This window comes from Adiantum capillus-veneris, chromosome 5 (assembly GCF_014529385.1).
Source record: "Adiantum capillus-veneris isolate H3 chromosome 5, ASM1452938v2, whole genome shotgun sequence".
Lineage (NCBI taxonomy): Eukaryota > Viridiplantae > Streptophyta > Polypodiopsida > Polypodiales > Pteridaceae > Adiantum > Adiantum capillus-veneris.
This window is the reverse complement of record NC_140935.1, coordinates 122,913,379-122,940,930: the sequence shown is the minus strand read 5'-3', so window position 1 is coordinate 122,940,930 and position 27,552 is coordinate 122,913,379. Positions and strand designations below refer to the sequence as shown.

At 43.6% G+C, this 27,552-nt stretch overlaps 3 protein-coding genes across 5 annotated transcripts in view; all 3 read left to right on the top strand.

Moving 5' to 3' along the window:
• Positions 1-18,131, top strand: part of LOC147458033 (calcineurin B-like protein 1) — a 49,420-nt gene extending 31,289 nt beyond the window's left edge. Inside the window, exons 7-9 of one of the 3 annotated variants that reach the window (XM_086512794.1) lie at positions 16,951-17,046; positions 17,149-17,261; positions 17,461-18,131. In XM_086512794.1, the coding sequence (XP_086368920.1) occupies positions 16,951-17,046; positions 17,149-17,261; positions 17,461-17,467 (216 nt within the window). In that variant the 3' untranslated portion in view covers positions 17,468-18,131. Of the gene's footprint in view, positions 1-16,950; positions 17,047-17,148; positions 17,262-17,343 lie in introns of all 3 variants that reach the window. The other 2 variants (XM_086512792.1, XM_086512793.1) reach the window with 2 other exon arrangements.
• A 144-nt stretch (positions 18,132-18,275) lies between these two features.
• LOC147458032 (uncharacterized) lies at positions 18,276-21,221 on the top strand. The gene has a single exon (XM_086512791.1). The coding sequence runs from the start codon at positions 20,446-20,448 to the stop codon at positions 21,211-21,213; it is 768 nt and encodes a 255-aa protein (XP_086368917.1). The 5' UTR covers positions 18,276-20,445; the 3' UTR covers positions 21,214-21,221.
• Positions 21,222-21,225: 4 nt separating this feature from the next.
• LOC147458031 (uncharacterized) lies at positions 21,226-22,052 on the top strand. Its single transcript, XM_086512795.1, has one exon. It carries the CDS (start codon positions 21,472-21,474, stop codon positions 21,832-21,834), a length of 363 nt encoding a protein of 120 aa, XP_086368921.1. The 5' UTR covers positions 21,226-21,471; the 3' UTR covers positions 21,835-22,052.
• Positions 22,053-27,552: the final 5,500 nt, after the last annotated feature.

Sequence of the window (27,552 nt, the reverse complement as noted above, 5' to 3'; positions counted from 1 at the left end):
GGTTCTGGAGGTCTTGGGGTCTTAAGTCCACGAGGAACTTGGGTTCTTGCAGGTCTTGGTTCTTGAGTTCTTGAGGAACTTTCGCTTGCAAATCGCGTTTGAGAAGGATCTTCTCTTCACCCGAGTTCTACTCCTTTCCGCGGGTGCACCCCTTGGCAGCCTTGCGCTCACACCAAGGTTGCTTTTTCCCACCTCACGTCGATTGGCCGGCCACTAGGTGCACGGTCCGCTCTCAATGAGTGAAAAGAGACACAAGGGGAGGCTGGACAAGCCCTTCTTTCTTGGGATTCCTGTCACTCTTCAACAAAACACGATTAGGAATCGATGGCCAAACGAACTTTGGGTTCATGCGACCTCAACAAGCAAAAATAAAAATAAAAATAAATCTTGTGGTTCTTTCCTTGAGTGATACAGAACATTGCCAAAGCTCTGATACCAATATTAGGTGGTGCGGAATGATTGTTTGCGCTTTGCTCAAGATGAGTGCTCCGAACTGTGCTCAAGGGTTCCTTTTAATTCTTATGGAAGGGAGAGCCTTCCGTTCTTCGTGGAAAGTGCTATGATCACGAACAAAGTGAATGGACACTGTGCGTGCTAGTGTATGAGACTGAGAGATAGAGAGAGAAGAGAGATACGACACCAGAGACGTTGTAAAACCCTCTTCCGAAGGCCCCACTCTCGTCGGCGAGAGTGGTCTAACTTTTGATTGCACAAAGTGGTACAATGCGTATGCAATGGACTGATGCAACTTGGACTATACCGATAACGACGACGACTTGATGGCTGAAAACTGAGATCTTCTAATTGCTGAATTTCGGGACTGTTTCGGTGGCTGAAAATGACTGTTTTGGCTCCGTTTTTATGGCTGAAAATTGGGGATCTTTTGCATCCAATTAGGGCTGATTCTACTGCTGTCCCATATGCTGAAAACGTTGTGATTCCGATGCGGTAAGGGGCTGAAACCACTAACGCTGATCTGTTGCTCTGATGGCTGGAAATGCTGCCTCTTCTGCTGCGTTTATGGCTGAAATATCAAATGACGGCAGATCTTCATAGCCCTAGCAAAAACGCTGGGCTTCTGGTATGCTGGCGATGAAGACAAGGCTGAAAATCATTAACGCTGGGCTGCCTTTTCTCTTGCCAAAAACGCTGGGCTTGTGGAGACCAAAAACGCTAATAGGCTGGAATGGAAAAACGCTAGCAAACTGGGGGTTGCTTGCGATGTGAGGGAATCCGCGATGGCTACGTGATGCTGGTGATGGTGGCGATCCTGCAATGGAAGGAAGCGGCAGATCTGAGGGTAGGCGAGGCTGGGAAATCCAAAAACGCCAAGGGGTCTTGATGGTCCTTGATGGGTTTTGCTGAGAAGTTGCCTGTCAGCGGGAAGCTCTTGCCGCCTCTTCTGCCAGAAAGTGCTAACTTGGGTTTGCTTATATATTAACTTACCAAAATTGCCCTACCTACTTTTGTTGGAAAGTCACTTAAAAATAATAAGTGAAAATACCAAAAATAGGAAAAATAGGCTAAATGCACTGGAAAATTCCCCTAACTGAATCTGATGGATTCTGAAGGGAATACTGATGATCATGCTGTGTGCAACTGGAGGATATGCATCCATGCTAAGTGACTGGGCATGCACGGTCTACGAATAGACTCACAAAAGTGCTAGATCATCTCTAATCTAGACTGACTGGACTGACTGAACCCTGCTGTGGTGTAGCTTGTCCACGGACACATAGGGTTGGGATGTGTCACGTAACAGATGATATCCACTCTTTAAGTCAATCCTGCTAAAGCACGAGGATCCCTATAACCTGTCGAGTATATCATCGATCCTAGGAATCGGAAATCTGTTCTTGATGGTGATTTTGTTGAGAGCACTATAATCGAAGCTCATTCTCCAAGATCCGTCTTTCTTCAAATCCAACAACAGTGGAGAGCAATACGGTGAAGTACTATGGTGGACAAGACCCTTTTCCAAGAGGTCTTTCACTGGGTTCATAATCTTTTCATTCTGAACTCGGCTCACACGGTTCGGTGGCCGGTTCGGTGGCATGCTTCCAGGTATCAGGTCAATGGTCTAATCTTCAGGCCCTCTGAAAAACAATCGGCATAAGTGTGGAGAAAAATCGTGGCGTTCTTTTGATCAGGTCAAAACATATTCAACCTTTATCCATCATTCAGTTCTCTCCCAAAAAAATGAGTAAAGAAACTGAAGTTCATCAAGTACAATCTCTGAGCCCTTCATTTATCAAAGTCGCTTTCTCGGCCCGGTAGTCAACCACAGCGTAGTTCTTGTGGTACCTGAAACCGGCCTGTACTTTCAAAAAGGGCGGTAGACCTTAGACTTAAACCTTATTTGCTTTCACCCATTTAATTTGTCGCCCACTTTACCTGTACTTTCAAGACACAACAAAGGGGAGAGGGATACAGGCTGCTAGATTGCACCTGTATGAGAAGACCGACACCAGATTGGCCCCTAACTTAGGCGCCCCTTTCGGTATTTCTTTATTGTTTAAAAGAGGGAATAAACGCTGTGGTTCCCTACAAGCTGCCCTGCACAAGCTTGGCTGAATTTCAACTGTTCCGGCCCGATTTCGGGAGCATACCTGTACTAGGACCCTTCACAGTCAGTATTCCCACGCATTGACTGACTCTCCCGACGCATACGGGCACTTTGCAAAACCTGGCGAGAATCTGCAGCACGCTGAATTCTCTGTTTTCAGCCCCGAAAATGCGCTAGATCACCTGTACAGCGGTCCCCTCGCGTCCCCGAACCCCCTGGGGGTATTAGGGTCCGTTTAGGGCCAAAACCCTAAACCTGCAAAAATACACAGCAGGCTGTAATTTACTGTTTCGGGCTCCGTTTCGTGTGCCGGTCGCATCCGTAGCAAGTCCTCGAGCTCCCGCACGTGTAGGGCTACTTGCCCTTTGAATCGAACGAGATTTCGGGCGTGAAACCTCTCCGAATCACCTGTACCTACGGGGGATTAGCCGCTAGCTAATCCAGTACCTCTTGCCTCGGCAATTGCGCATGAACCCACACAACTGTACATTGGTCAATTGAAAAGCCCACTAGAGGGGCATAACATACTGCCATAGGGGAGAGAGAGGGCAGTGCGTAGCGTGCAGGGCATCACTCCTGGCACCGCACTGTACATAAGAGGGAAAGGAAGCACTCCATAGCTCTTAACCTGTGACAGAAGCTGCAAATGAGCCCTCCTCCCTTCAAATTCAACACCACTTGTTCCTTGAGGAGGCAAGTGCACAGAAATGTGCCACTTGGCGCATTTACAAGCATTTTCCCGAATCGGGTTTGCGGCTTAAAAATATCCTGACCGGTTGCCCAGTTGACTTCGTGGCAGAGTAATAAAATGTTCCCCTTGTCATTCCGGAGGTAATGACGCGAATACATTTTCATTTCCCAAAATAGCAGTTTTCTAAATTTTAGGAGATGCTGCCATTGTATCTTTCTAGGTCATCCGACCCTCTTTGTACACTGCAGCCACATCAAAAATTGAAATGTAGCCTATGTAGCAACGGATTCCACTTTGGCTAGTCAATGACCCCACTTTGGCTAACCATAGTCCTTGTCCAACCTTAGTGCTCTCTTACCCTCAGGCCTGGACTCCCTCTGGACAGTTCCACACTAGCTATGCAATGCAGGGCAGTTAGATTTCCCGAGGGGTGTTTCCAAAAAATGAAAGTAAATAAATAATAAGAAAGAAATCAACAAAAAGGATAGATAGTAGTTGTGGGGGAGCAGGAGAGAGAGCCCACTTGCTGTCCTATGCAATGAGAGTGAAGGAGAAGGGGAGATTGGCGCAGAAAGAACACACGCAGAGAAAACGTGAGAGAGAGAGAGCTCGTTGAGATGCTCGTTGAGATTTGGAAAAAAAAGCCACGCTATTGTTTTTGGGCTTCACATTTGAGTATAATGAGTAAGTGACTAGGGGGCCATTCACACTTGGGCCCCCTCACTTATAAGTCTTTTTAACTTATAAGTTATAAGTACAAAGCACTTAGGCCTTTATTCCCTAACAACCTCCCACCTAAAGGCAATGTACCTTGGGAGATCAAAGAATCAGCTAACTATAATACAACAGCTGATCATGCACTTACTCATCCAACACCCATCATCTGACGGCAATATGCAAACCGCTCTGCTGGAAGACTCTTGGTCAAAAGATCTGCAGGATTGTCATCTGTGTGCACCTTGACAAGTGTAATGCTGTTGTCATCAAGCACACTCCTGATAAAATGATACTTCACCTCTATGTGCTTTGTCTTGGCATGAAAAACAGGATTCCTTGCAAGCATAATAGCACTTTGACTATCACAGTGTAGCACAGGAACCGGTGACTTAATGCCAAGCTCTTCTACCAAACGCATGAGCCACAAAGCTTCTTTGCATGCCTCAGTGGCAGCCACATACTCAGCCTCAGTGGTAGACAAAGCAACACATTTTTGCAGTTTAGAAATCCAAGAAACTGCACCTCCTGTGAATGTAAACACATATCCAGAGGTAGACTTCCTGCAATCTGGATGTCCAGCAAAATCTGCATCTGTAAAGCCATGCACAGATGTCTCACTCTTCCCAAAACAAATGCACAAGTCTTTAGTGCCTTTCAAGTATCTCAAGATACACTTCACTGCTTCCCAATGCTTTTTGCCAGGATTGCTCATGTACCTGCTTACCACTCCCACCGCAAATGCAATGTCCGGACGTGTAGCAACCATAGCATACATCAAACTGCCAACGGCTGATGCATAAGGAATCTTGGCCATTTCAGCCCGCATATCATCTGTGTTTGGGCAGTCATGTGCAGTCAGTTTTACATATGGAGGCAGCGGAGTACCAAGTGCCTTTCCCCCATCCATATGAAAACGATGTAGCACCTTATTAACATAATCTCGTTGAGATAGATACAGACGCCTGTTGAGTCTATCTCGAGAGATACGCATGCCCAAAATATGATTAGCATTACCAAGATCCTTCATGTCAAAGCGATTCTTTAAGCTTTGCTGTAGTGCATCCAACTCCGTGACATTGTTACCCGCAATAAGCATGTCATCAACATACAAAATTAGCAATAGAAGAGATCCATCACTTGCCGTTTTGATATACAAACAGTGATCAGAATTACTTCTTTTGTATCCTTGAGACCTCATGAATGTATCAAACTTGTGATACCATGCACGGGGAGACTGTTTCAAACCATACAAGCTCTTCAAGAGTCTACATACTTTCTTCTCTTGCCCCTTTGACACAAAACCTTCTGGCTGCATCATATAGATAATCTCAAGCAAATCGCCATGCAAAAACGCTGTTTTGACATCCATTTGCTTTAACTCCATATCTTCAGAAGCAACCAGGCCTAAAACAAGACGTAATGTGGCAAGCTTTACAACAGGAGAAAAAATCTCATCAAAATCAACACCATGCTTTTGCTTGTACCCTTTAGCAACCAAACGTGCTTTGTACTTAGAAGAAGCATCAGATGTGACCTTGGTCTTGTAAACCCATTTACATGGCAGAGCCTTATGCCCTTTAGGCAAATCAACCAAGTCCCATGTATGGTTTTTCTCCAAAGACTGCATTTCCGAAACCATTGCTTTGAACCATTTCTTACTGTCTTCCCGTTGCATAGCCTCTTTATAGCAAGATGGCTCACCACAATCAGTAAGCATGACATAGTCCAAAGACGGTTCATATCTATCGGGGGGCCTTGTCACCCGAGTAGACCTACGCACCCAATGATCCATAACAGGTGGATTTTCAGCCTGTAAATCATCAAAAACAGCAGGCTGTTCAGCCGGTTGCATCGCAACAACGGGCGGTCTAGGAGCATCAACCTGTTCCCCTACCTGTGGTGCATCAATGGCAACTTGTTGGGGCTGATTTTCAGCAGCTAATGGCTGATTTTCAGCACCATTTTCAGCATGTAAAGGCTGCTGAACATTGGGCCTTCTTGGCTGTCCATATGTAACATCTTCACGAAAAACAACCCGGCGCACTTCCTCGACCTTTGTGGGCTGTTTGTGCATGCAATTCTCATTGAAGATGACATCATTGCTGCGTATGATTTTCCGTAATGCGGGATCCTATAATCTATACCCCATTTCACCATCCTCACCATATCCTAGGAAAATGCATTTATGAGACTTTGGTTCTAGTTTGGTGCGTAGTTCACTCCGGATGTGAACATAGGCCTCACAACCAAACACTCTTAAATGTGCATATGAGGGTGGCTTGCCATACCACACCTCCTCAGGCACCTTTCCACCCAAAGCCTTGCTAGGTGAGCGATTAATCAAGTGAATAGCTGTTTGCACAGCTTCTGCCCAAAAACCATGAGGTAATGCAGCATGTGACAGCATACTCCGAACTTTCTCTTGGATAGTCCGGTTCAACCTCTCTGCAACTCCATTCTGAGAGGGATTAAAAGGAGCCGTGAGCTCTCTTTTAATACCTTTAGTAGCACAAAAGTCAATAAATGCTTTTGATACATACTCCCCCCCATTGTCTGAGCGCAAAGACCTAAGCTTCTTGTCAGTTTGATTCTCAACAAACGCAAGAAACTGCTTGAAAGTATCCAAAACATCGCTTTTAGCACGTATTGGATACACCCACACCTTACGTGTAGCATCATCGATAAACGAGACAAAATATTTCTTTCCCCCTAAGGACAACTGTGGCATTTCACATACATCGGAATGCACTAAGTCTAACCTGTCAGACTTCAAAGAAAGAGACCTTTTGTGCGGTGTTTGACTGTGCTTACCATAAATACAGTGCTCACAATGAGAAAAATCAGCATACCTCAAACACGGCAAATAACCACAACGAGACAGAGTTTCCATTCCTCTTTTACTCATGTGTCCCAACCGGCCATGCCACAAAGAAACACTTGGCTGCTCGGTTACGGCGACAACATGGTCACGCACACTAGATACATGCAAAGGATACAAAGTGTCCGATTTACAACCCTTGGCTACAATCCGGGTCCCTTTACAAATTTTCCACTTGCTATCACCAAAAGTGGTGTGATAGTCTGCATCATCTAGCTGCCCTGTACTAATCAAACTCTTCTTGAGTTGTGGCACATGGCGCACTTTGTGCAAAACAAAAGTCATACCATCAGCAAAGGAAAACTGGACACTGCCAATACCTGCAATGTCACATGCATAGTTATCTCCCAAATAAACAGTGCCCTGCACCTCACCTGAGTACTGTGTAAACCAATCCCTATGAGGTGTTACATGAAAGGAGGCACTTGAATCAAGAATCCAAGTATGCATGTCCACACCAGAACCCATAGCAAGGGTATGTGCATCCACTGAAGAGGCATTGAGTACATCAGTGCTGCTGTCACTGTCACAACTACTAGCAACATTGATTTCCTCAATCAACACAGTGCTCTTCTTGGCATTTCCCTTGTCCTTTGCATCAGTTTCAGCACCCTTGTTCTTCTCTTCCTTCCACTCATAGCATTCCCGTTTATAATGCCCTTTCTTTCCACAATGATGACACACAACATCTTTCCTACGAGATTTGCTGCGTGCCCTGTCCTTACTGTCAGATTTCTCCCTCTGTTGAGACCTGCCTCTCAAGTGCAAAGCATTAGAAGACCCACCTGTGGTGTTCTTCCTGTTCATCTCTTCCATCAAGAGAGAACTCTCTACATCTGCATACTTAAGTGACGCACTTGAGTTACTAAGAGCTGTCCGGAATACATCCCAACTCTCGGGCAATGTGCATAGCAGAAAAGTAGCTTTGAACTCCTCATCAATCGTGAATTTCAGCTCTGTCAGTTGGCTGAAAATAGAATTGAATTCATTGAGGTGCACTGACATGTGCGTGCCCTCCTTCATACGGAGATCCATAAGCTTCTTAAGTCAATACACTTTACTGGCAGCACTCTGCTGTGCATACAACTCGTCTAAACGCTTCCACATGCCCCATGCTGTCTGTTCATTCTCTACATTGAAGAGTAAATTGTCAGACACCGAAAGCATAATCGTGGAGCGAGCCAACTCGTCCACTTCTTCCCATTCTTCAACCTCCATATCAACCGGTTTCACACCCTGTAACTTAATAGGTTTCGCCTGTTTCTTCTGCAACATCACATTATAACATTGCTTCTTCCATATAGCAAAGTTATGGGCACCTTCAAGCTTGCGAATGTGCAACAAATTGCCACTTTCACTGCTAGAAGCCATTCTGAGTGATTGCAAACACTGAAACCCTGTTTTGCCGACCTAAACACGCCCAAATGTGCGCAATCGGACAAAAAACAGCTTGCTGTTATAGAAAAACAGCGAGCAAATTTCACGCGAAATCACCCCAAAACGGCGTACATTCACTGCCAAACCCTTACCAAAGGTTTCCACAAGGTGTATACATCATTTGCTTGCTGAAATTCCCTGTTTTAGGGCAAAAATCAGACCTGTAAACACCTGTTTTGCTGAATTTTCAGAACCTCGTTGGTGGAAACACCTGTAAGATTGACCTGTGAGACTTGCCCTAATGAAATTGCATCAAATTGACCCCGAAATTGGTCAATTTCAGCAGAAATAGGCTGCTGTTCGCCAGTTTTTGAAACCCTAATTTTGGGGAAACTGTCACCGGAGGTCGATTCTACACGGTGAGAGGATCCCTTCGCGACAGAGTTGATCGAAAACGGTTGAATATCCTTCCCGCAGCGAGCAAGAACAGAATTCTGATCTGTGTTGTGAAGATGGCTCTCTTGGAAACCCTAAAGCTCTGATACCATGTGTGGGGGAGCAGGAGAGAGAGCCCACTTGCTGTCCTATGCAATGAGAGTGAAGGAGAAGGGGAGATTGGCGCAGAAAGAACACACGCAGAGAAAACGTGAGAGAGAGAGAGAGCTCGTTGAGATGCTCGTTGAGATTTGGGAAAAAAAGCCACGCTATTGTTTTTGGGCTTCACATTTGAGTATATGAGTAAGTGACTAGGGGGCCATTCACACTTGGGCCCCCTCACTTATAAGTCTTTTTAACTTATAAGTTATAAGTACAAGGCACTTAGGCCTTTATTCCCTAACAGTAGTCACATGCTGGTGACAGTACCAAGGGATCCCGAGTAGAACGTCACTCGCGTGCCTTGAACACCCCTGTCATTGCAAACGAAGTTTGCCAATCCTCGGTGTAATGGCAACATCCCATCCGGGTGCCCGTTGAACTACCTCCGCCTGGGGCGTCAGTCTGTCGGGCGTAATTCCAAATCGAGCCGCCAATTCCAAGTGAAAAGAAGTTGGCCTTGGCTCCTTCAAAAGAGCTTCGTGATCCTTCACTTTACCCCAAAAGCGGCAAAGTTTGTACTTTCATTCATTAGATTTGGTGCAGGTCCCACGCCATGTGGTACCAGTTCTGCTTTTCTATCTGCCTTTCTGCCACGTTCCTCAGTTGCTCTCGAACTCTCAAGCCTATCGTCGCCTTTATCATTATGTTCTTTCTGTGCCTTTTTAGGGCACTTTGCGGAGATATGCCCATGTTCCCCGCATCCAAAGCACTTTCCTTCTCTGATGAAGCGAGCTCTCTCCTCGGGAGTAAGCTTGGGTTGTGCATTCTTTTTCTCTGGGTTGCTCTTTTTCTTTCTACTTTCATTCCCAGAAGTCGTTGTGTCATGGCCTCATCTGTGGGGTAGGTCAGACTGCCAGAGTGAATGGCAAAAGCCCCGCTTCGCATGACTCATCAACTCTTGAATAGAAGCTGACTTCTATTCCAAGCAGTGATCTCGGATCTTTGTAGGTAGACCCAAGGTAAACCGCTCAATCTGTTCTCTGAATGAGATCTTCTTGAATGAAGAGGCGGGTAGAAAAGAGCTGTAGAATCTTTCACAGTAAGCATTGATTGTATCTTTCTTGGTCATCCGAAGATGGTTCCAAGTAGCTCGTATATCTCGTTCATATTCTTGCGTCAACCAAGAAGAAATAAAAAGCTTTTTAAATTTCAGCCATTTAACTGGCGCAGTCTTGTTTAAAAGAAGCGTGGACCACCAAGTACGAAAAACCGTCGGGTTTCAAAGGCAGTTTAATGAGGTGAGTGATAAGTTACCTAGAGGAGGCAACTCCAAAGGGAAGACCGAAGCAAGTCCCGCAGTACGTGGGCCTCTGAACGGAGGTACTTGGTTGCTGTCACGCCCAAATCCAAGTGGCGAGTGGGTCTCTCAAGGGATTAGTCATGGCCCTAAGAGTGTAGATAATTCTGGACTCTCGTAGTCCAGAGGAAACTAGTGACAAAAGCGTCGCCTTCGGTTTCTAGGTGCATAGTCCTGGTCGTTCTTCTTGTATACTTTTTTTGGTGTGTGAGGGGAGCGGCCGGGCGTGCCCTACCCGACTCCGAAAACAAAACAAAAAACCACCAAGTACGAGCATTCCCCTTAGAGTAAGAGGCAGCTCTCCGAATCTTGGAGTGCTCTGAATAGCGTCCTCCCGTGAAAGCGATGTCAAATTGCTGTATAAAAGACAAAGCCTTCGAAGCATGTGACTATCCTGAAAAAGTATCAAACTTGATCGAGTGGCCACCTTCCTTAAACTCTCGGACTTTCTTGCTTTTATCTTCGAGAAAGTCATACTGGTTGGCTTTGTAAAAATTCTTCTTGTTCGCATAAAAGTTTTCGTCATCCGAATCTGAGCTGTCTGTAGACGAGTCCTCAGTAGAATTGTCAGTCCTGGGCAAGATTTAGCCTTCTTTGCCTTTTTCTTGCCCTTTCCGAAGCTTTGTTTCTTGCTTCGCTTTTTATCTTTTTTGTCTTCTTCGCTCAAATCTGAAGAGCTAGAAGAACTGTCAGATGAAGAAGAAGAAGAAGAAGAATTGGGTACTCCTTCAAATCGAACATGCTTCTTCTGTTTCTTTGCCTTGTCGAATGTCGACTGACGACCCAAATATCCCGGGAAGTCAGTGCCTTTCTTCTGCTTTTTGCCGTGCTTTTGCGCGTCAAAAAGCTGAGCAATCCGTGCATCAACCACCTCTTGTAATTCCTTCTCTGTATACTGTATGTGATCAGAAGGTTTCTTGAGAGCGGGTTTCAGGGGTGGTGTAGTGGTTTTCTGCCGCTGTGCATGCACTTCCTGAAAAGAAGTCTCGCTCATATATTTTGCCAATTTCGGATCCTTCGCCGATCAATTGACCACGCGTCATCTCTCTTTGCTCCGCCTGAAGTAGGTCGAGGCGGGCCATACTCTCGTGTGAATCTTCGTTGTGATCCATGCCCGCATCTCCAGATGCAGAGGGAGTCGATTGATCCTTGCGTGAAGCCATAGGTGTTGCCGAAAAAAAAATGGGGATCGGATTTTCCGTAGAAGAGAAATCGGTCGTGCTCTGATACCACTGTAACAGACTTGGACACTCCAAGTCAAGAATCAATCGCGACAGCACCAAATAACCACTTCAAAACAATTCACAGATCACAATAGATTTGCACTGGCCCGGCGGAGTTCCGTGCCTAGAGATATTGGTCCCAAAGACTGGCGCCCCTTTCGGTATTTCTTTTTGTATTAATCAGTTCAAAGTACTTGCAAGAGAGTGGGTCGGATTTCACTCTCAGACTCTGCGTCGAGATGCTTTAAGAAGTGAGGCCCTCACCACTAATTTAAAGGTTACAAGGGATGCCCAAAAGCAGAGCCCCAAAAGCTTGAAAGCAAAAGCAAATTCTCTCTCTCTCTCTCTCTCTCTCTCTCTCTCTCTCTCTCTCTCTCTCTCTCTCTCTCTCAATGAGAGTTTAAATAAAGCAATTCAACTCTCTTTCTCTCATCCAAAATCCTTGCATAGCAAAAAGCTGGGATTTGCGTTGCTCATTTTATAATTAAAAAAATCCACCTCCGCGATTTTCGGAAATTAGGGTTTGCAAGAATTTTAGGGTTTCTGCTGTTGGTAACCGTCATCACTTTGTGACAGAGTCCGTACAGTAATGCCACGTCAGCAGCGTGAATTGTGGAAGTCCGTACAGCCCGCATGTTAGCAACGTGAATCGCGGGCGTCCATAGAGCAGCCACATTAGCAGATCTTGCGCATGATTTTAATGCCTAGGTGTCCCTTAGGACCCTCGACAGTTGTCCATAAGTCGGCACAACTTAGTAGCTGGCCATGCCACATCATCAATTTATGACAAGCGAAGAGGCCTTGGCCTATGCTCAGAGATTCCGTTCCCAGAATCAGGAACAGTCCTAGGGCTTCATTGTAGAACAAACGGAAACAGAATTGAGAGCTTGTCTCTCGGAAATTTCCCGCAAGGGAAGGAATTGATTATCGAGTCTTATGATTTAGAACGGAGGGGTCATTCCGGTTCTTGTGCTTGTAAACAGATTCTTCCTAATAAAGATTCTTTTTATGGGGAGGGGGACCAGCTCATCTTCTGGTCCCGAATGCTGTGTCGATCTTCTCTCTCATCCCTTTTGAGTTGGAAGTTTATTCAATTTCAGCTTGTTGATTATTTGTGTGTGCTCCCGTTTGTGACAAGGGCTGCCTTGTAAAATGCGAAAATCCATACATTGTGCCATGTCAGCATGATGCCGCAAATTCTGGGCTGTTTGTATGGAAATGCCATGTCAGCATTTTCTACCCAATTTGGACAGTGGCTTGGTAGTGGGTTTATGCCCCATTGCCAAGTTCTGCAAGTTGGGTAGGGTTAGGCGTCTAACCCCTTTTGGGCCTCTCGGCCAAAACATTTGGAAGGTTTGCCATTGGTACATATTTGTAGAGGTCAAGTAGTGTGTCGCACAAAGACCCGACATGTGTTCTCTCGTATTTTGAGCTATATCCCTACACATGTGCAGAGCAAGACTGCACCATGGTACATATTTGTAGAGATCAAGTAGTGTGTCGCATGAGGACTCGACATGTGTTGTCTCATATTTTGAGCTATATGCCTACACATGTGCAAAGCAAGACCGCACCATGGTTTTGTTGACTTGGGGAGCAGTTGCATGGCTTTTGCAATTTCCAAGTTTACACTAGCTATAGAAGGAGACAATAGCGGCCCGAGAAAATAGAGAAATGGAGGAGGATTTTTCACGAGAAAGAAATGAAAGATAACTTTAAGAGTGGGGTTGGTGTCAGATTGCTGACAACTGAAGATCTGACCAACTTACTAAAGACGGTGGTACAGCCCGACTGTGTCGACCCATGGAGGTGCAATAAGTCCATGCATGGCGGTTTGCAGGCAAGTGGCAGGTACATTGGATGGTGCTAGGGGACAGGTACGTCGATTTGCTAGTGGAAATTGCAAGGGTTTCGTCCTATCACAGGTGACAGGATCGAATGTTGATATCACAAAGTTGGGAGCGAGGCGGGGAATACTGGATGCAGGTACTATCAGGTTTATGATATGGGCTTTTGATCGAGGTGTCTGCAGGACACTCTACTTGACAGGAATACTTTCCACTTGGTGGGCATTGAAGCTCATTGGAACTATGATGGTGCAGCCGACCACTTTCGACCCAAGGACACACAGGAAACACGTACATGAGGCTTAGCAAGTAGATGGCACAATGCTTGGCCAACTCTATTGGACGCAAGAGACAGCATGTACTATCAAGGAGTGTATGGCAAACGAGGCGTTGAATAGGTCGAAGATGGGGCAAAAGCTTTGGAGGTCAAAGTGCTTGAGGGTTCCAAAGCTTGATGGGTATCCCCACCAAATGGTGCCGTCATAATAGGTGATCGACTACGGCCATAAGGTCATTCATCAGCATGTGAAACGTCCTTTTTGTAAATCTTTGTGCGGGACACAACTTGAAGCGGGGGTGATGTGAAGCTAAGGGGGAGTTTTTGATCCCGACAATCGGAGGGGTTGATTCTGAGCGTGGGACAGGTCGGCAAGCAAAAGTTTTTTAAAAGTTATAACCTTAAGCTATTAAAAGGAAAAAAAGCGCTCGACTGTAGTCGACGAGAGCCAGGAAAAGCAAGGAGGTCAAGTGGGAGGTGGCCCATGGCGTGGACAAGGAGCCATGCAAGGGGGTGTCATTGGGGGTCTGCATGAGGATGCCGCCAGAGGCAGCGAGGAAAAAAAGGGGCTGAAGCCAAAAGGTGTGGAAGGATGCCGCCATGTACTGCAGGATGAGATTGGGGTCGTGAGGGCGAAGCCATGGGCAGCCGGGACTAGAGAACCGCCAGGTGCAGTAAAGGGAGGGCCTCCAGGGCAAGGAGGCCAAGAGCCGGGATCGTGTGCATGAAGAGAGGGCTGCAGGGCAGCTCTATATGTAGAGGAGAAAGGGTGGCACCGGGATGATGAGGAGGTGAAAGGGTTGCCGAGAGGGAGGGCACCATCCACAGGGGAGAAGGAAAACACTGAGGTGCATTTGACGAGGAGTTGGAGCCGCCAAGGGCTTGAAGATTGTAGTAAGGCAAAAAGGGGATGATCGAGGGGTCGGGGAGCCTAGGATAGAGAGGAAAGGACCGCCTTGAGGAGGCCGGCTTGCAGAGGCCAAGAGCATAAAGTGAAGAGAAGGACCGCCAGCAGGGCTATTGTGAGAAAGCTTGGAACGAGATCGCCAGTGAGGAGAGAATCAAACTGCCTGAAGCATTATGCTACGAAGTCGGCAATTATCGAAGTTGCCATCCTTGTATTGATCGGATTGATTTGATACGTAGTGAGTTGTGTTTGTTGTGTCGAGTTTCTGTCAATATTATCTACCGCGTGTTCTTGCCGTATGCCCATAGTAGCTGTGGCTCCGGGGTTGTGTGTCGGTGAGCAGAGAGGGAGGTAGATATATTGTGCGGATAGCTTGTATGAATGGTCGAGACATGTGTCGTCTCCATGTGTAAGTGCATTTACAGATTTGGGGGGTATGTGCATCCAGTGGTGTCGTGATATGAGCGTTTGTTGGTGGATTTATGGTACTGCAGTGTTCATGAGGAGGTATGGGTAGTCGTGATTGCTTGTAGGCGAGTCCATGGTGTGACGGTCGGCAGGAGGTGTGCATGTGTGTGTGATTCTGTATGGCTTGGGGTGCTGGATACCTGTTGGGCTATAGAGAGGCATTGAGTTTGTATCCTGTGTGTGTTCCCATTTCCCCATCCCAACGGCCGAGGGGCCTCAGCGTGAGAAGCAAAAGAAGAAAGCCCAAATTTGCAGAAGATGCCAAACACCTCAATTGAAGACCAAAGGGGGTTAAGATTAAAAATCCTAACCCTATTAGCTTGTAGATCATGGCCGAGGAGAAGTCCTTATCTTCTTTGATGGCAGAGCCAAGGCGATCTTCATCTCACCTGAATTGGCGGCTCAACTTGGAATAACACCTGAAGAAATGGGGTCATTGATGGAGGCGGTTTTAGCGGTTACAAGGAGGGACATTGCCATTACACATGTCATAGGAAAACTTTGGTTGCATTGTTAGGGGTATCTAGGGCAGCGGACTTCTACATCATGCCTTTGGAGGGGGGTGATGTTTTGGGATCCCTTGGTACCACAAGAAACCACATCGTGGTCGATTGTTGGGCAAGAAAGGCCACATTGAAGAAACACAAAAGCAAAAATCAATTGATGTAAAATTAAAGGGTGAGTTTGTCATGAAATCCAGTCTCTTTGTTTACTTAAATCTACTTGAATGAAGTTGATGAAAATAAGAAGTCAGTTTGTTAGAATTGCAAAAAGAACGATAAGAATTTTTGCTAGCTCAAGCTGACTGTTTCTTTGAGGGTTTGCCTAGAGAGCTACCTTCTGAGAGACCTAAAGATCACACGATTGATTTGATTCGCGGCGGTACGCCACCGAACCGGCCACCTTATTGAGCAAGCAGAGCCCAGAATGAGGAAATTGTGAACCAAGTGAAAGAACTTCTTGAAAAGGGTCTAGTCCAACCGAGTACATCACCTTACTGTTCATCAGTGCTTCTAGGGTTAAAGAAAGATTGATCATGGAGAATGTGCACTGACTACAGAGCTCTCAATAGAATCACCATCAAGAACAAGTTTCCAATACCAAGGATCGGCGAAATAATTGACAGGCTATAGGGTTCTACTTGTTTTAACAAAATCAACTTGAAAAGTGGCTATCATTAGATCAGGATCCTTGTTGAAGATGTATACAAGACCGCGTTCAGGACGTCCTTTGGTTTGTACGAGTATCTAGTGATGCCTTTTGGTTTCACAAATGCTCCTGCAACGTTCAACACGATGATGGACCGGATTTTTCGAGAGTACAGGTCACCTTTTCTGACGACATTATCATATTCTCCAAGAGAAGCGAAGCATTGACACCGTTTTTGACAGGTTTTTGAGGCACTATTGTGGCATAAATTGGTGGTCGATGGCAAAAAGATAATGCTTTTTGGGACACATCATCTTAGTAGAGGGTGTACAGATTGACCCAGCCAAGATAGAACCCATACAGAACTAGCCAGATTTAAAGAATGTCCACAAAGTTCAAAACTTTCTGGGTCTATAGCGGTCCATATGAAAGTCTGTGAAGATTGCTTCTCCATTGCATTCCCTGACTCAGAAAGGGGTTGCCTTTGCTTGGGCACCCTCGGAAATTGCAACGTTCAAGGCACTCAAGATGACTGGTCCTGTTTTGATTTATTCAAGGAAACGACCTCTCAACCATGCCATATGGATGGTTTCAATTCAGATAAACACTTTTCTCAAGTTGTTATAGCTATATGAAATCTACATGATTCTTCTTATCTCCTTCACACGGATGAATTTTGGGATGAGAACTTTTGTCATTTAGTCAACCTTTTTTTCTTGTTGTCAAGAATGGTTTGAACTTGCTTTATGATTGTTGTAGCGAAAAAATGTATTCTAGAAATGTTTCTGGGCATCTTATGAGTTGTGTGTCAAAGGACGAGAGATTCAGTAACCATGTAGATGATATTTTGCTTTATGGTATCCATGTGGTGAACCCTTTACTTAACAGTTATGTATTTTTTATGTAATGGTTTTCCTCTTTCAAATTTACAAATATGGGCATCTGATTGGTTTCAGACTGTCTTTGTGCAGGTAAAGATGATGCTAGATGCCATATTAATGGAGTCAGACATGAGGTTAGCCGACGAGGTAGTTGAGGTTATACTCGATAAGGTAAGGTAGTGATAATATTTTTAACTTACCGGCAAATTTTGTGCAGGCTGAGATGCTCTCTTATGTGGTTTGCACTAATATACCAATCGTGTCCTTTTTCAGACATTTGTGGAGGCAGACATAAACAAAGATGGCAAGATTGACATTGATGGATGGAGACAGTTTGTGTCCCGCAATCCCTCTCTTATGAAGATTATGACCTTGCCCTATCTTAAGTAAGGAACTTCTTTGCCGTTTCTCTTACATCCATTTACTACATCTGCATTTTGCATTCTAACAAGACTTGGTATTGTTTAGGGATATAACAACAACATTTCCAAGTTTTGTTTTCAACTCTGAGATTGAAGACAGGGTCACTTAGTTTCTGCAGTGATTAAAGTTTGTGTTGATGACATCGGCCTTGCATGTGTGAAGGGCATAGAAGCAACCTGTGTTGTGCCTTGCCAGCAAAGAGATACCGGCTTGCTACTCTTAAGGGATGCCCATGGTATGGAGGAGGAAGAAGATAAAGGTAGTAAAGATGAGTGCTATGTGAATATCTGTCTACTCTCCGAAATCTACTTGAATGTGATGAAGGCAATCATCTGGGTGAAGCTGCGGCCTTCAGTCTCAATTGTATAATACGTACTACTGAACCAGGGTGGTATTCTCCAAAGATGAAGTCCATGTACTGGCATCATGTTGAGTTTCTATCAACGGTGAAGACTCTTATTAAAATGGTGCTCAGTAGCGGGGCCTTTCAGTTATCATGATCTGGCCTTTTACTGATATAGGAAGCAGAATCGGTTTGAGTCCATACTCCTAAAGGTACAAGGTGGAAGGCTTTCTTGGTTCAAAACCATGACCTTGTATTTCTATTCAAGTTTGATTGCAGGAGGTAATGGATATATTTCACCTGTGTCCACTGGATCTGATGCATGCTCCTATGGCTGAATGTTGTTCTTCATTGAAATGCTATGTCCTTGGCTAACCCCAAGGGATGGTAAGAGTGTAGAAAATAAAGAATTTGGGCTTGTAATTGTTGTCCTTGCACTACTATTTGTAACTGTTTATATCAACCAAGACAGTTTGTTTTTTCATGAGCATTACGCCTGCTTACCATACTTGCAGGTTGTGTATGTGTGTTTTATATTGAATCTCATGCCAGTAAAAGGAACATCACAGAGGCATTAGACTCTTTGATGATGTGCTGCTTACAAAAGAACACTCACATGTTCAAAGGACATGACTCCAAACCTGAAAAGACAATGAGTGCAATTCTACTTGTTTACTTCAAAATTTTGTACTTGAAAGTATGGCAAGGTGCATTCCATCTTTCTTATATATTAAGGACTCAAAATTACAAAAGTATGTATAGTTGGTCTTCATCTTCAATTTCAAACAGTTATTGCTCTACATGTGTATGTAAGAAAGGAGAGTTCTCACTTGCATCCATGTAAGCAAAACAATACAAGAAAGGAGAGAGAGTTCACTTGCATCCGTGTAAGCAAAACAATCATGCGGTCAATTTTGAATATTTTACACTTCTCATTGAGGTTATGGGTTGTTATCCATATCAAACTAATAAATACCCAGATTGGTACAATCCAAAGCAGGGCATATCTTTTGTGATTTGAATTGCTAGGTGCTAAACCTTGGGTTATCAAGAGGGAGTTGCTCAAAAGGTAGTGATTCTCTCTTGATGCATGTTGAAGTTCCAATACTTTTTCAAGTATTCTTTGTGTTTTATCTTTTTTGGTTATATACCCGCACATAAAAGTATTGCAATAGTAAGGAAGCTAAATATATGTACTTATCAAAACCCACAATCACACATATTCTTGTCCAAGAAAGACGATTCTTTAATCCGAAACCTTTTTGAGTTTAGAATTCTTCAAGTCCAACGATATGCGTGTATGTATGACATTATTGTTGTCTTTTTGTGTGTGCATGTTATTATTGCATTGGTGCTACATAAATGTACGACTGTGTGGGATCCTTTTTCATGATTTATTCTCGATGAGGTAGGAGACTCATTCTTAATGGGTCTATTATCTCATCAATATACAGCGTATGCAAGGAAAGCTTGATGTTAGGTTAGTGGTTCTCTCCAATGACAATTTTAGTGAGTGTATTTAGTCTCTCTTCTCGAAACCTATATAACAACAAACAGTGGTTTTGTGAACATTGTACTTCCAGCAAGATTTTTAAGGGTTTGTGAGCCAATAGTAGATTATGCTTTTGTAAGCATTGTACTCCACTAGTAGTTTTAAGGCTTTGTCTTTGTTAGGCTTTGTTGAGCTAGCATTCTTATACATGTCTTATCATCTTTTTTCAACTAGACGAAATCCTTGGAGTCAAAAGTGATATTGGTAACTCTTCCATCCTAAAACTACTCATGTCAAAAGATGCTAAAATATCCATCTGTCAAAATTCACTAACGCTCATATTTTTGTATAAGAAAAACTTAGTTCTTTTGTCTAAAATCTATGAGTTTAAAATGCTTCAAATCAAAATGATAACACTTGTATATATGACAATGTTTGTGTATATTTTTGTATGTGCATGTCTGTATTGCATTGGTGTTACATGAATGTCACATCTACATGTGATAGTATGTGAGTGCGCACGTGTGCGTTCGTCCTTTCCCAGGTACTATGCTCAATTAGGTAGAAGACTCATTGAGTATGAGTTCATTACCCTATCAATATGATTAGTATGTAAGTAAATCATGATGTCACGCTAGTGATTATCGACTTTAGAGAGATTTGCTTAGTTTCTCCAGGAAAACATGTATAAAAGATCAAACAATAGTTATGTAAACATTATATTCGAGTAAGAGTTTTAAGGCTATGTGAGCTAGTAGGTGCCCGAAACGAGTTTTTCCTGTTGAGATTAGTGCCAATCTCCGTAGATGCGAACCAAGTTTGATGAAGCAAATTCAATGCGAGCCAGGCGACAGTTACTGATGCACAGCGACTCGTGCCTTTGCCTATTTTGTGAGATTGCGGATGTTTTTACTCAGTTGTCGAGACATGGTTCTGTCTCTTTTCGCTGTGGACGCAGGCTGTCGGTGAATCTAAGCAGGTGCAGGTAATACGTGCTGTAGTCTTTTGTTTATGCTGTCGATTGTGTGCTGAGTTCATGTCGATAGCCTGAAAGGGTACTGTATTGTCCTCCATGTTGTTCTTTCATCCAAAAGGCTATGGTTCGCCTCAAGGCAATGGCCCGCTGCAGGCAGCATCCAACCGAGGGGAATGTAGAGGGTTGCTGCAGGGGGAAGGGAAATGAGGGCATTGTGGAGCCCTCCAGCAGGGAGCACCTAAGTGAGGGCAATGTGGGCAATGTAACAAAAAAACGAAAAAGGCAGTCATTGCCATCTGGTAGTAGTAGGACTGACAAGCCGAAGAGCGTAAGGTTATGGAGGTTAGCGTGACGGTGTCTGTAGGGGGTTGTGATATTGATGTAGATTTGTTAGATTCTATGCGTGCATTCCTTGAAAAGGAGACAATTGCTGGTTTTTGTGCTGTTGAAAGAGGCGGTAGTCTTTTTCACTTGCACTTCCAGATGGTGATGCGGCTTTGGACTAGCTCGTTGGTTGCAGCAAATAGGAAAGTAAAACAATATTTGGGCTGGGATAAGGCTTTGCCTACAGGTAGGATGGTGCTTTGCCGTGCGTTGAAACAACGTAATATGCATACCTTTGAGGGTATGCTCGGCTATTGCTTGAAGGACCAAGACCAGCCATATTTTCAAGTCATGATGCACAACATTGATGCAGATGAGATTAACAAGGGAATAGAGTTGTACAGTTTGTATGGCGGTGACGACCTGAAGAAGAAAGTGTGTTTGACGCCTGCAAATATATTCGATAGAACATATATGTTTTGGAAGTTTAGATTGGGACATCCGTTGGGAAACGATTTCTTGTCTACCGTCCACAAGATGCTAAAAACTGGGAAATATTATCCGTCGTCGGCGTGGGTGACACCTTACCAAGGCCGGGGGATGCAATTAGGCAAGACAAAAGCTCTTTGGAGATGCATGGTTTATCCATCAACCACGACTTACCAAGATGTCGCTAGTATCTTCATCAACAGTGATGAGCATAGTACAACTCACCCACGTGCCGACTGGTTCCACTCCCGCTGGCAAGGAATTGAGAGGTATGGTCATCAATATGCATAGGAATGATTTTGATTTTGCACTTTGCTAACTACCAAACATGTCCTCAACAGTCCAGCAAGTGTGCGAACGAATGACGAAGATAACTATAGCCAACAAAATGGAGCAAGCCCACAAATAGGCGATGAGTACATTCCGTTGGTGCATAGTGTTGGTGTGACAACAGTTGCATGATACAATGTATTGCTAGTCTATTGTAATCACTTCTATTTCTTGCATGTGATGAGACTAAAAGTTTGTATTCTATGATTGCAGGGTAAAATGGACCAGGTGAACTTGGTGGACTCAATGACAGATACACAAGTAGATGAGTCGCTAGGTGAGATTCAAGATCCAAGATTGGAGAAGGTTGAGGACATGGTGACAGAAATTTTGCATGAGGTAACAAGGAACCAACCGGAGGGTTATCATGCTCTTCGATCTGATCTCCTGGACGCAGTAGATAGGTTGAAAGACGCAATCGATGAACGTGAAACAAATCTCGCCGATATACAGGTTTCGAAGCTAGAGGAGCAAATTGCAATGCTGCGTACTGAAGTGTCAAAATTGAAAACACAGCTCAGCAAGTTGAATGCATTGCTATGCAGGCTTGCGAACTTGCTAAATAGACATCTTGTCGACTAGATTGTCAATATCTCCTGGTCTTTTTGTGAGGAGAATCTGGACAGCTGTTGCGCTTTTTTGCTGGTGCAAACTCTGAATATTTACTTGGATTTTTGTGAGGAGAATCTGGACAGGTGCTGGGTATTTTTGCTCTCCAGGCATTTTGGTTATTTACTCCCATATATTTGTAACGTCATGTAACTATTGAGATCATAACAGAATTTTGACAATCATGTCAACTTCCAACTCGATTGTCTGGCAATTTTTTGATTGTGTTTGGAATTCATGTCAGCATAAGAGAACGCTATGCTTCGTAATGCTGAGATACGGAAACAACCTAATACGATTTGGTCATTACGTTGGAGATTGTCATGCTCTTGTCTTTTGTCGTCTCAATTTGCTCATTATGTCCAGAATTGTTGTTCATCCCACAGATGATTACGGTTTTCTCTTTCGTTGTGCTGTGCACGTGAACAAGCGCAAACTATGCTTTTGCTCTAAACTCTTTAAGGAGACATGGAATCTTGGTAATTAATTAATGTACGAGTAACATACAGCCAGCCAGTAGGCTATGTGAGCTATTAGTGGACTATCTTCTTGTGAACATTTTACTTCTATGAGCCATTATTCTAGTACATGTCTTATCACATGTTTTCAATTTGAAGAAACCCTTCTTGAGTCAAAGTCAAATTGGTAACCCGTATAAAATTCTCTTAATTTTACTACTATCTTAAGAGGTACAAATCTTTTACGATCCAAGGTGTTACGTATAAAACCTAATTTATTTATGATAGGTCATCAAGAGGTGGTGACCTCGTCTTGATGCATATAGAGGTTGCAACATTTTTTAAAGTATTCTTTACATTTCATCTTTGTTGATCATGGAGACCCACAAAACGTGCTGCAGTAGTAAGAAATCTATCAGTCAAAGCCCACAAGCACTCATAATCTTGCCCAAAAAAACATAGTTATTTTGTTCAAAACCTTTATGAGTTTAAAATGCTTCAAGTCAAATGATACAAATGTATTTATGACATTATGAAACCATTAAACATTCCATATGTTGGAAAAGAAGTGCCACAACATTTCTAATTCAATTAGGAGTTGTAATACAACCAATTTACAAAAGAGTAGGTTAGGCTCAAATAAAGGGAAGCATGCAAGTATGGCCACTGCCCATATGTTTCCCTAAGCAAGTTTTGCAAATGTTATCTCCACCCATCATGAACAAAAAACCATGTGGTAGAATTTCCTTCAATGATTGCTGGTGTCAAAATTGCAAGGCACTTACCGATGTCAACTTAGGGCTACCATTAGTAGGTGCCATTATGCATCTCACCATGTGTGGAAGACATGGCGACTCTATTAGGTTGATAGGAGTATGGGCCAACAAACAAGTCCCCCAACAGTCAATTGTGTGGGTTTACTACAAATAACTTTATGTAGTATCACAGTGTCTAATCCATTGAGGAGTGGAAAAGTGGAAAGGTAGATAATCGCTATGTGGTTAGTGTACATCCCAAAAAAAAGAGGATGGAATATAAACTCGTGTATGAAGAGCCGTGGTATATTCTCGGAGCTTTGTAGCATGCAATGTGAGTGTGGATATGCAATGCGTGTGCGGAGAGGGAGAAGGAGAGAGAGAACATAGGATGTGGGTGCAGCAACTCAACACAATGTGGGTGAGAGAGCCTCTTATTCTTCTGTCTAGTATAAATATGGTGTGTATAAGTGATAGGTAGTCGGACACCTCCGGCTCCTTCGACCGAGGTAAGAGACGCATCGCCTTTACCCCAATAATCACCCATTTTAAAGGGAATGTGTCGATAAGTGGTACTAATATAGGATCTAGTAGTATGTATGAGAGGTATAGGGAGGAATCTTGTCTCAACCTATACCTCGCTAGCTCTCTCAAAGTCGATGCATGCCGTCGTATAGGATCTAATGATGTACAAAATCATATATCCCTATTAGAATTAGCATGAAGAATCTGCAGGTATCTTGTAATGACCTACACTGCTCCATGATGCATCATGCTAGTGTCAGTCATTGCATGAATGATAATCCCAATTGTAAACGCTCCCACTGCATCTATTATATCGGGTCTCAACACTAAGAGGTCGTACATGAGAGTCCTGAAGGTTGATGATAAATGCGTAATCTCTGTCAGCATATCCATGTTAATGGCATCAACACCATGTGCAGTCGACTACCTCTACCAATCTATCTACAGTAGATATCTCAACCGTCACTATATCACCACCAAAACTAGTCACGCATAGACGTGTCGATCTGACTCTAGGATAGTTGTCACTCCTTCATCGTCCGTAGGGGTTGTATCCATATGTTCTTATATCACCATATCAGCCTCTAGCATGAGCACATATCAAAGAACCCCATATTGCTCATCTCTATTGTAGGAGACATCTCTGTCCTACGAGATCAATCCACTTTGTCTCGCTAGAGCATGGCCACTCTAACTCTGCATCTACAAACATGTCGTTCATAGCACTTTGGAGCTCATCCATGAAAGATACATGTATAGTCTCTCATTGATATGATTGTAATGTAATTAAGACTATGGCATCTCGCACCTCAGATACATGCATAGGATAAACCAAGACAATTTTGGCTCCTCTTACAATGACTAGCAAACCACGATTCATCTGAAAAAACTGTTCCCTAAGCAATATCTGACATCCACTATCTCTCAAATGTCTCACAAAGATCAAACTAATGTACAATCTCAAGAATATAAAGCACAAGAAGTCCAAAAGGAGCTATCCCTCGGCAACTCTGCTTTGTTAGACCACTCCACTACTCTCTATAATTAACCAATTAGAGCCGTGGGTGTAGATCCTTAAGTGCTGATTTTCAAAGGCTAAGAGGAGTAGCAACTAAGGTTTTGAATTGCCAAAGAAAACACTAAGTAAACACATAAAGTATAATTAGCATGGCTGATAATAACCAAGAGAGTAGAACGAACATTGATAATTTTGATTTTGCACATGAAGGTGCTAATGATGATGTCCCCCATGTTTGTTAATTATCTTGTTACTAGGTTGCATCAAGCTATGGGCAACCCTACTTTGCAAGCCGAAGTTACTCAACAACTGCATGCTTATAAGATTTTCCTTCCTCTCCAAGAGGAGAGAGAGTTTAGGAGGCCTCTGGATGAGACTCGCAAAAGAAGACTCTCTCCCACAAGAGAGAAGGAATCCAAAGAACAAGAAAGAAGCAAATCCCTAAGTTCCTCTAAAGATGTGGCTCCACGAAGGCGGCGGTCTAGACTGTCGCCAACTCCTCCCAAGAGGAAACAATCAACCTATAGTCCTTCTCCTCATCATTCCGAAAGGGAAGAGAAGGAACAAAGGAAGAAAAAGGCAAGAAAGAGGTCACCCTCTTCTCCTTCTTCTTCACCTTCCTCCTCTTCCAACGAAAGCAATAGCTATTCTCCTAGAGAATACAAGAGGGGAGGACATCGCAAAACTTACCCTGCATAGCAAAGGTTCCAAAAGCTCAAGAAATTCAAAGAGGGAGGAAAGATTCTCTTTTCTTACCTATGGTGGCACATTTGGTGCCACAGGCAAAGTATTGGTCTTCATTCATCAATTTGATGCGGCCTTTGGAGATCAGGGCTTCACGGAGTCCTCCAAGCTACACCATGTAGCTATGCACTTCCAAAAATCTGCTCGTCAATGGTGGGCTAGCCTTCGTGGCAATGGGGAGGCCCCAAAGACATGGAAAACTCTACGAGTTTCCATCATGAAGAAATTCCTTGCAAGCGATGCAAAGGACAAAGTGCTTATCGAATGGCGGAGCTTGAAGCTGCTCTTCAATGAGTCTATCCACAAATATGTAGACAAGTTTTCGGATTTACATCTCAAAGCTACAGTCTTTCAAAGGATAGACTTCTCTAAACAAAAGCAACAATTTTGTGTGGTATTACCTGAAGAAATGACCGAGCATGTCAACTCACAACCGCCTAGTACTATCACCGAAGTCATCCACCACACTATGGTTGCTTCAAGGATCAATTTACAACAAGGGGCAAGAAGAACTCAAGCCCATGGAAAACAAGGATCGAAATGAAGCTAAAGGGAAGAGCAATGCTCAAAACTCTTCCCAAAGCAACACCAACAACAACAAGGCCATGGAGAAAGGAGCTTACAACGGTGAAAATAAGCTCTCTCCCAAATAATTAGAGGCCTTTCATAAAGACCATAAATGCTTTAAGTGTGGGGAGCAAGGACATGGTTATCGTTCTTACCCCAAAGAAATCTACGCAATGACACTCCTAGAGCTTCCATGGTTGAAGCTCCAAAAGAGGATACTCATTGCAAAGACTCATTCCTCTCATATGCTTGGGGAAAAGGAAGGGAGCATGATGCCTTCATCTTGTTTGACCCTAGCTCTACTCACAACTTCATATCAATGGAGTTGGCCACCTAGTTGGGCATTCAAGCTTTTGAGATGGGAGATATTGTAACTGCTGACACAGCTTACAGGGGACAACAAGCCTCCGTTACTCCCTTGTTTGGGAAGTTGAGGCTTCATGTCTAAAGCTACGTCGACAAAGAAGACTTTTTTTATCTCTCCTCTTCAACATGAGGATGTTATCCTAGGGGCACCATGGTTCAACTGTATGGCTGTCAACATGAAGTTCCCTGAAAGGAGAATCTATTTCACCTACAAGAAAAAGAGCATGTACATAGATGCTAATGATTCGGGGAACACCATATCCCTGGTAAATAGCTTGCTTTTGATAAGTGAGGAAAAGCTCTATTTTTGCGTATATAATTTTTGTCAGAAAATCTGTAAATGATTCTAATGTTTTCACAAGTAGCAATAATGGGAATCAAGAGGAATTAGAGTTGTCTAATTTCCTAAATGAATTCCAAGATTTTTTCATTGATGACATCCCTAGTGAGCTACCTTCAAAACGAGGGGATGATGACCATGCAATAGAGCTTCTACTAGGAAGCTCACTGCGTAATAAACCTCGTTATTGAGTTTCACAAGCTCAACAAGAGGAGATCATGAGGCAAGTGCATGAACTGGTGGAAAAAGAGATGGTGAGGCCTAGCTCCTCTCCATTCTCTTCACGAGTACCTTTAGTGCAAAAGAAAGATGGCACATCTCACATGTGTGTCGACTATAGAGTACTAAATAGGATCACTATTAAAAAAAAGATTTCTTGTGCCACGGGTAGAAGATCTATTTGATAAGTTACAATTTTTGGCCTGGCAAATGCTCCAGCCCCATTCAAACTCACGATGGACAAAAATCTTCAGGCCACTCAAATTCTCTTGAGGAGTACAAATGACACCTCCAGGTATCTTTCAAGTTGTGAGAGAGAATAAGCTTTTTAGTAATTTTAAAAAAAGTAAATTTTTGCTACAAGAGATTTAATATTTAGGTCACATTATCTCTCAAGATGGTATCCGTATGGATCCATCAAAGTTGGAGTTAATAAAAGCATGGCCTAATCCAAGGAATCTACATGAGCTAAGAAGCTTTATTGGTATGTCTGCATACTATAGACGCTTTATAGCAAAATTCTCTCAAATAGCAAGACCATTGCATGACTTAACAAAGAAGAACGTTAAGTACTCATGGGCTGCTAAAGAACAAAATGCTTTTGACAAGCTCAAAGAGAAGCTTACCTCCTAACCAATCCTTATGCTTCCGGATCTCTCAAAGACATTTGAGGACCAATGTGATGCTTATGGTGATTGC